At 39.1% G+C, this 9,455-nt stretch overlaps 1 protein-coding gene across 1 annotated transcript; it reads right to left on the bottom strand.

The window, feature by feature from the left end:
- Window positions 1-3,375: 3,375 nt before the first annotated feature.
- stoml3b (stomatin (EPB72)-like 3b) lies at window positions 3,376-8,440 on the bottom strand. Its single transcript, XM_061802393.1, has 7 exons — window positions 8,283-8,440; window positions 6,536-6,639; window positions 6,378-6,450; window positions 6,221-6,303; window positions 5,710-5,913; window positions 4,179-4,313; window positions 3,376-4,029 (listed from the first exon to the last, which is right to left on the bottom strand). Exons 1-7 carry the CDS (start codon window positions 8,344-8,346, stop codon window positions 3,841-3,843), a joined length of 852 nt encoding a protein of 283 aa, XP_061658377.1. The 5' UTR covers window positions 8,347-8,440; the 3' UTR covers window positions 3,376-3,840.
- Window positions 8,441-9,455: the final 1,015 nt, after the last annotated feature.

Raw genomic sequence — 9,455 nt, 5'->3', positions numbered from 1 at the left:
CGCGTGGCTCAATGCGTCAGTCATGTAATGCAACGCAGGGGGTGTTGGTCGCGCAGGAGTATAAAGAGGCCTTTAGTCCTGAGTCAGTGTTAAAGAGGCTTCAGACCTATTTGTTCCACTTAGGTTTTTACTCAAGCACGCATGCACTGTGAATGTCTTCCAGTCTTATTACTGTTGTGTTTTGTCTATTTATTTTGCTAGCTTTAGAAAGTAAATGAAGGGGAGAGGGGACAGTCTTGAAATAACTTAATGTTCAATAAGATGCATAATGTACAGTGGAACCTTCAAAATCGAACACATTGTTTTTGGGAGACTTTAAAGTTGTTGTACTTTAATTTCAAACTTATAAAGGGATTTTGACACCGTCAATATCATAAAACATGCATTGGCAGTGAATATTAAACATTTCAACATTCCTAACTCTTATAGTAAGAGAGGGTAACCACAATACAATAAAGTAACTGCTGGAATAAAAAAGGCCTTGCAATTTTGTACTGAGGCGCCAGACCTTTTGTAGCTCATGTTGCAGTAAGTTCCATTTCGGGGTTTCTTCTTTGCCAATATAAGTACCCTTAACTGGTGGCATTACACAAAAAAATCAAAATATGCTTGAAATAAAATTTTGTTTGGTTTTTTTTTTTTTTTTTTTTTTTTTTTTACTTTTGAGGCACATCTTTCCTGAAAGATCAGGTCAATCTCCAAATTGTAAATTTTCAGCGTTTAACTTTATGGGTTCCACTAGCTAAATGTTAAGCTTCAGTTTACCTCTTTGTGCAACATTCATGATTTTAAACGCTTTCAAAAATAATCCTTGACAGATGACTATTTAGTATGTGTTCTAAACATTTTCAAATAACCTATTTTTCAAGTGTTTGAAATGTAATCAGGGAATTTCTCCTGAAAATGTTACAATAATCGCTTTCAAATTTCATTTTATAGCTTCTACTAAGCCTTGTTTTCCTTTTTCTTGAAAAAAAAAAAAATGCAATAGAAACCAATCAGGATTGTAATGTACTCACACTTCAGGACACTCCCGGGGGATGCTTTGACCAAGTCAACGTCCTGATTTTCAGTCAGTTTACAACACTTGAATGGTGTCCTGCTGAAGAGCGTAACAGGTATCAGGTCTTTGCATGAAAACAAACTTCTGTAAATAAACTGTCAGAGAGAAAGATGGAACATAAGAGTTGAGTAAGGACATTGATCGCGTTCACTTACCAGGGGTGGGGAACCAACACCATACTGTATGGTCCATGAGAGCATTTTACTTGGCCCGCCATGAAATGCTAAAAACAAAAGACTAAAGACCTCACCCGCCCCCATGTATTTACTGTAAAAATTAACTGAATGAAATTGTACCCAGAAAGAAAAAGATTCCCCGCCCCTTGTATTGCATTTAGCAACAATGTTGTTTTTGTGTGGGTTTTTTTTCCCTTCTGAGTAACAAAATAGTAATAGCCATACCAGCATTTACGATGGCCATGAAAAGCAAAATGTATCACGTGAAGAACTACAAGGGTTTTTCTTTTCCTACGGTTGGTTGACAGGGTTAAATGCGCTAAAGAAAAGAATGTCAAGTAGAACCAAGCATTTGATTGATTCTTTTGGATGATTTTGAGAATGTTAATGATAAGAAACTGCCAGTCACTCAGTCACTGTGTTTTCAGAAATTTACAATTGTACTTCAGGGTCACTTCAGGTGTACAATAACACAGTTTAGAAGGATGCACCAATAAATAACAGGATAAAGTTGGATATCATTCAAATAGCACCAATGACCCTGCCAGTGTGTCCTGTGGACATCTGTATCTCGCTCTGAATGTGGAAAAAAAATGTAATGACTGTATTTTCTATCATTCATGTGATTTGACAAAACACAAAAGGACCTCTTCTCTGAATAACACTGCATTTGTAGCAGCCATTTAATATGTCAATATGTAGCACTTGGTCCCCAAATGAGATAAGGCATTGTCTTTTACACAACGATTACATTTGTAAATGACGTTACATAATGCGATATGATTTTGTTTCTTTTCTTTTTTTAAAAAAAAAAATTGATCACACCATTAATGACACACTTACTCAAATTGTGGCTTTGGGTCCAGAAAGAATGAATGTGTTTGTTCCGGTATTGATTGTATGCTTGAATGTAAATATATTAACAATACAGCAACAAGCTGATAGAAGCATGTTTTGTCAATCTTTGCTATTTCCTCTTCTTGGAACTCTTTGCATTGTGATGGTCGATATGTAGTTGTAAAGTGTGCCCGACCGATTTTAAGAATGATGAATGTCATTTGTTGGTCAATATTGACACTTGTGCGATATGACGAAGGCAAATATGTATTCGTTTAGGAATTGGTCCTGCACTTCCACTTATCACTTGTGTTAGACAATAGAATAGATTTTCGTCACAGGAATTAAAGTCTACTTGAACATATGTCTGTCTTTGTGCGGCTCTTTTTCTATATTAAAAGGCTTTTTTGTTGTTGAATGAACACATTTTTTTTCCTCACCTGGAGAAGCAACACTTCTACAGGTGTCTTCAATTATTTTGACGTCCAGTTCCCTCTTGATTCTCTCGACCACGTCGTCATTAACTTCGTCACTTGTAACTTTCATGAAAACTATTTCTGCTTATTACTCAATCGTTTTGATTGTTTGTATCGTGTTACTTGCGAATTTGAATCATTGCGGGAGACGGGCGACTCCGTGAAGAGGAATCACGTGATTCTGACGCACAGCTATCAATGCGTCCAGTCTGCGCCATGAGTGTTGTTGCATTCATGTACACTCGGCTCGGTCTTTTCCAGTCGCACAAGTACGTACACTAATTTACATTTGTACAGTTTGGAATTATACGACAATATCCTATCCTATCATAACATTTATTCATTCCAACATTTTCTGAGCCATTTATCCTCAAAAGGATCGAGGAGAGTGCTGGAGCCTATCCCAGTAGTCCTGTGGTGCACCCTGAACTGGTCGCCAGCCAATTCCAGAACACAGAGACAGACAACAGTCGCACTCAGAATCACAGCTTGGGGCAATTTCGAGTCTCTAAATAATGCATGTTTTTGGGATGTGGGAGGAAACCGGAGTGCCCTGAGAAAACCCACACAGACACGGGGAGAACACGTAAACCCCACACAGGCACGGCCAGCATTGGACCCGTGTCCTCAGAACTGTAGGCCAACGCATTACAGCTACGAAGATAAAAAATGATCTTCAACATGTTATTTCTATAAAATTAATGTATTTATATTTTCAAATGATCACTTCTACAACGTTCTTGGGAAATTAAAATGTCGCATCACTGGTGAAGTTGTGAGGGGGTTACTTGGTGCTTGTGGACACGATGTTGGTGACACTGTATCATATTGTATGATTTATTAATAGATAAGTCTGAACATTTGAAGCATAAAAAAATAATAACTGTAAGCCATTACGCCTCATACAAACCAATTGTATGTCGAAATATTTTCTAGACAACAACTGAAATACATCCTTAAATAACAGTATTGACATTGATATTGACCCAAAACAAGACGTTCCTCATTAGGTGCAGGGAATTCAAATGATGATATGATGGCTTTACAGTTCGATGCAATTGATAAAGGTCAAACACTGAGGTTGCAACAGCATGAATTACCATTTTAAAATTGAAATGTCTCAGAATACACAATGGTTCCATTCAGAAGTCTCAGCAAAAAGGCATTGACTCTGATGACGCTTATCTTGACTATATTAACCAAATCCTCTGTAAAATATTGCCTATTCAACAACGGCTATGTGCTCAAGCGCAAAGTCAGCAGACTACCAAGTCGGCAACTACTGCAGTCACTTGCGGATGAAGTGTGAGATGACATCCATGGGTAGGGGGAAGATGATGGTGGAGTTCTTCTCGGCGGCGATGGTGTTGAGCGTCTGGAGGTAACGGAGCTGCAGGGCCGACGGAGACTCGGCGATGACCAGCGAGGCCTCCTTCAGGGCACGGGATGCATTCATCTCACCTTCGGCAGCTATCACCTATGCGAAGCGGATTTGTACGTGGGAGTTTAGTGCGAGCACCAGTGCATATAAGCATTGGAGGGACAATTTCGGTGATGTTTTATTAGGTCCTCGAATTGCACGGTGGGATGGATGGATAAAGCACTTGTGTTGTTTAGCTATGTTACCTTGGCCCTGGCCTCTCGTGCAGCCTCCGCCTCAGCGGCCATGGCTCTCTGCAGCTGATGTGGCAGCTTCACATCTTTAATCTCAACACGCTCGACCTTGATGCCCCAGTTGTCTGTAGCTTCATCCAGGTTTGTCTGAAAAAAAAAATGAGAAAACAGTTTAGATAGACATATATATATACATATCAATAATCCATTTTTAAAAAAACAGCACTTGATTTTCATGACTAGGAGAAATCTAGTGGAGCGCATGCCATTACTGTGAGTTTGATATAGTGACAGTAAGCAAACCAAACCAAGGCAAATTTATTTGTATAGCGCATTTCAATGTGCTTTACATGATTAAAGGCATTTGAAAACAAAGAGATAAAACATCTAAAATGGGACAAAAACGATAAAAATGACAAACAAAATATTTTAAAAAAGACAATTAAAACCACATACAGTGCAAGTAATATGATCAAAAAGTGGATATATTCTAAAAAGCATGAGGAAAAAAGAAGAGTTTTCAACCTAGGTTTAAAAACATTCACACTTGGGGCTGACCTCACCCGTGTTGGCAACTTCTTCCATTTGTGTGCAGCATAATAGCTAAATGCTGCTTCACCATGTTTGCTTCGGACTCTGCGCTCCACCATTTGACCTGAGTCAGTCGATCTCAGAGCTCAACTGGGTTTGTATTCTGCAAGCATTTCTTTCATGTATTCAGAACCTAAATTATTTAGTGATTTATAGACCAGCAGACTAGCAGAACTTTAAAATCTATTCTAAAGCTCACTGGATGCCAGTGCAAGGACTTTAGGATTGGCATTATATTCTCTGACCGATTTGTTTTGGTCAGAACGTGAACTGCAGCATTCTGAATGAGCTGCAGCTGTTTAAAACTCTTTTTGGGGAGTCCAGTCAGAAGACCATTACAATAGTCAAGTCTACTTGAGATAAAAGCATGGATGAGCTTTACCTGGTCTGCTTGACACATACAAGACTTGACTCTAGATATGTTTTTCAGATGGTAGGCAGTTTTTGTGATTGATTTGATATGATTGTTGAAAGTCAGGTCGGAATTAATCTGAACACCAAGATTTCGGACTTGGTCTTTGGTTTTTAAAGATAAAGATAACAGTAATGTTGTGGCCCAGCACACCCCCATCAGATCCAAAAGAGGATTCTCTGCCCTGTTGAGGGCTTGATCAAAGCCAACTTGTCCAATCAAAGGGGCTCTTCTCATTCCCTTTAAATACAGCACATTAGAAGCCTGCTGGCAGTCTTTGACATGGCAGAAGAAGGAATGATTTCAGGAGGTCAAAGCTTGCTAAGTATGTATATACTGAATTTCAAGCAGACCTCATAAGGCTAAGTAAGATAGGTATAGAAATATCTGTGTTGAGATGTGGGTACTTAGAGAACGTGCCCTCACCCCGATCACTTGTCTGCAAAAAACAAATACGACGCAAATGCTGCAGTAAAGGAAGTGTATATGCTAAATTCTAAACTATCACTTTCATACATTTATGAATATGTTTATCCGGACCTGCATGCTGTGAGCGATGCCCTCGCGGTCAGACAGGACTTCAGACAGGTTCTTGGTGCCCAAGACATTTCTGAGGGTGGTCTGGGCTAGCAGACGGGTAGCGAAGTCAGCGTTGGACACGTTGGCCACAGAAGCAATGGGGTCATTGACACGGAAGTACACCACACCATCCACGCTCACAGTGACTGAGTCCTTAGTCAGAATCTGGGGGCAAAAACAACAACAATCTGAGTTTTTAACGAAATAATGTAATGTTTCCTTTGTATTGCTGATCTTGAACCCTACAGTGTTTTTCAAATCTACAGTACTGCATACCACAACTATAATGACACTCATATTGTTAAATTATTAAGACAGCATCAATGACGACTAGATTTTAAAAGCACTATTTTTGTCATCTTGTTGGGCTTGGCAAGTGTATCTAATGTTATGCGATCTTTAATTAGTTTATTATTATTATTTGTAAAACTAAATCTAGGTAAAGTTTTTGCAGTGTTTAAGCCATCATTACCTCTTGCGGAGGGATGTCAAATGAAACAGTTCGCAGATCAACTTTAATGAATGAATCAGTGCAGGGCAAAATGAAGAAAATTCCTGCAGATTAATCAAGAAAAAAAAACATTTAGTTTTGATTAAAATCAAAGTTTAGGCACACTGATGATTTATACCTGGGCCTTTTGCCTTCCTGTCTGTGATGCGGCCCAGTCTGAAGATGACCGCGCGCTCGTACTCCTGAACAATCTGCAAAACAGAATCGTGCCATGAGCGCAAACCACAATTAAAGAGGAAATGACACAAAGGTCGTTTTTGTTTCTTTCTTACACACCTTCAAACAGAACCAAATGGTGATGGGGAAGAATAACACTGTGAATAATCCAACCAAGATGACTATAAACCACCCACAGCATCCCAAAGACCCGGTCCGTTCAGCTGTAACAACAGACAAAACGGGATTTCATTCGTTGACAAGGGAAAGAAAAAAAGGGATCATTAAACTTTCTAACGTTGAAGTGCTGCATTAAAGAACTCTGTAGAGCAACAGTGGGACACTACTAGGATTACATCATTCTTTACCTTGTGGTAATCTAGTATTTTTTTTTGGAATGCAATGTGACTCAGCTCTATTCACAAAGAACCGCAACCTGATCAAAATGTAAACAGCGAAATGTTGACTTGAGCTTTCTCATCACTCATTTTCCTAATTAAAAAAATAAAAAGATAGCCCATGAATGGCTCGTTTGTCAATATGCGTCATAGTTAGTCAATTTAGAATATCACATTAACCCTGAAAACAGGAGGGTTTTAGCTTACAGCGATATATTTTGGCAACTGCATCCTTACATGGATAGTAGAACAGTTAAGAAATGACCTTTAGTGGCCACCTTCTTTTTACAATCTAACTGTGCAGAAAATCAGCATTATTCTCTTTTTTGAGGTCAGACCACATGATTTGTAGTTTCCCTGTTCTTGAACTAAAGGAAATTTTACTGCTGATTATAAGGAAGGACTTCACCATGAATCACAAAGCTGCATTGCAACACTGAGTCATATGATTGATCGTAATCACGGGACAAAAGTTAATCTTAGGGCACGAGGAGTACTGTCATACTATGTATTGTAGCTTACATGTTATTGTTTCGTCTTGTGTATACTTTTATAGAGTCTATGCCCCCCCCCTGAAAAAATCATTGAGGGGAAATATTTTTTAGAATTTTTAGAATTATTATTTGATGATTTTTTTGTCATAGTGTATCGATAAATCACAATAGGAATCGTAATAATAAATGAAGCACTATATTGAATTATCAAGCAATATTATTTATTATTTAATTGTATATTTTTATTTTTAATTGTATTGGTATTATCTTTTCTCTATTAATATTTCTATTTGGCACACATCTTTATAGACACACACTGGGGAAAACTTTAGTTTATCAGCACTATAATAAAGTACTCTATCTCACAATAAAAAATTACACATTTTCTTCTTTTTACCATTATTTATTATATACATTTAGAATAGAACATAATATCCACATTCTGGTTGCATAGTAAAGCATCATTATCAGAGGGAAAAAGTTGTATGTCAGTGCCTAATCAAAGGTATTAAAGAAAAAACAAGAGAAATACAGACAACTGAAACCTCTCGACATCCAATTTCGATGAAAAAGAACATAAATCAAGACCTTAATTGTTTTACAGTATTTCTTTTTGTTATAGCAAACGCCCGTGAATGATAATGCGATGATAAATCTCTCTGCTCAACGTCGATGGAACTAGATGCACAAACAGCCAGGGTCACATGCTTTGGGGATGCTTTATCTCAGTGTGTCTCTATGACGATGGTGCAATACAATGCCCTGGGCTGCCTTGCACCTTCTTACCTACACAGTTGTGTGTCTCGATATACAGTACACCGAAATAAACTTGCTCTTCTGTGCATTAAGATATGTAAATCTATTCAAAACAATTTATGGGTAGTGGGAGTGTTTGCTAGTGTACAGCAACAAAGCTACCAAAAGTTTGTAATAGTCTTAAAATCAACCAAAGGAATAAAATGATGTAAAGCTTACATATTAAGGCCTCTTTGCTCATCCCCGTCCTCTTCTGACTTTCCATTTGGTCTTCCATTTCCATATGACTGAGAAAAAGTCAAGTGAGAGAGTCACTTAAGTGAGGGAACTAATCAGCAGAAAGTCATCCGGACCTCTGAAAGCCTTAAAGCCACAGGATAATTTTATTGTACAGCTGAAATCAGGTGGAGGTGTGGCTGTGTGTTGATCATCGACAGAGGACAATCAGCAAGTCATTGAGACAGGGAAATGGCTTTCCAGTGTTTGCACAATTTGTGACTGAATGCCAAAATGCAAACAATACCTGCGTTTTATAGAATTGGACGGCTCTTCAGGGCGGCAACGGTAAATGACTGGTTGGCACGTCTGCCACACAGCTCTGTGGATCAGAGTTCAAATCCGGCATGTTAGAATCCCCAAAACATGGTAGGTTAATTGAAGAGTCAACATTGCTCGTAGGTGTTAATGGTTGTTTGTTTCTATGTCCCCAGCAATAGGATGGCGACCAGTTCTGGTTGTACCCCACCTCTCGCCAAAAGATGGCTGGGATAGGCTCCAGTAAGCCTGCAACCCTATAGTGAAAACCGGATGGATGGACCCTTTTCCAGCCAACCATCCATTTTTGGAGCGACTTATCCTCACAAGGGGCAGCACGGTGGAAGCAGCTGTCGAGTGTTGGCGTCAGAGTTCTGAGGACCGGGGTTCAAATCACAGCCTCCTCCTGTGTGGAGTTTTCATGTACTCCCCGTGCCTGTGTGGGTTTTCTCCAGGCACTTCGGTTTCCACCCACATCCCAAAAACATGCATTAATTGGAGACTCTAAATTGCCCCTTAAGTGTGATTGTGAGCGCAACTATTGTCTGTCTCTGTGTACCCTGCGAGTGGCTGACAATCAGGTCAGGGTGTACCCTGCCTCCTCCCCGATGACAGCTGGGAAAGGCTCCAGCACTCTTGTGAGGATAAGCTGATCAGAAAATGGATAATCATGTGGCATAAAAATAAATGAATGGCTTCATCAGACGATGCCGACCCAATTGAATATCCATGGGGTGTGCGCAAATGATACGCTAACAATAAGAGTTGTTTACAAGGGACAAAGTGAAGATCATGATGATCTTCAGCTACATTCCAGAAGGAACAGTTTCCTGACAACATAATCACAGAGCTGCATTT

This window comes from Syngnathoides biaculeatus, chromosome 18 (assembly GCF_019802595.1).
Source record: "Syngnathoides biaculeatus isolate LvHL_M chromosome 18, ASM1980259v1, whole genome shotgun sequence".
NCBI classification, from domain to species: Eukaryota; Metazoa; Chordata; class Actinopteri; order Syngnathiformes; family Syngnathidae; genus Syngnathoides; species Syngnathoides biaculeatus.
Note: the sequence above shows the minus strand (reverse complement) of the source record. Positions and strands in the feature narration are given on the sequence as shown.

Coding starts and splice junctions, on each gene's coding strand:
- stoml3b (XM_061802393.1), bottom strand. CDS start 8,346: ATGGAAATGGAAGACCAAATGGAAAGTCAGAAGAGGACGGGGATGAGC. Junction 6,304..6,377: donor CAGGAAGGCAAAAGGCCCAG/GTATAAATCATC, acceptor ATTAATCTGCAG/GAATTTTCTTCATTTTGCCC. Junction 4,314..5,709: donor GCATCGCTCACAGCATGCAG/GTCCGGATAAAC, acceptor TTTTTTTTTCAG/ACAAACCTGGATGAAGCTAC.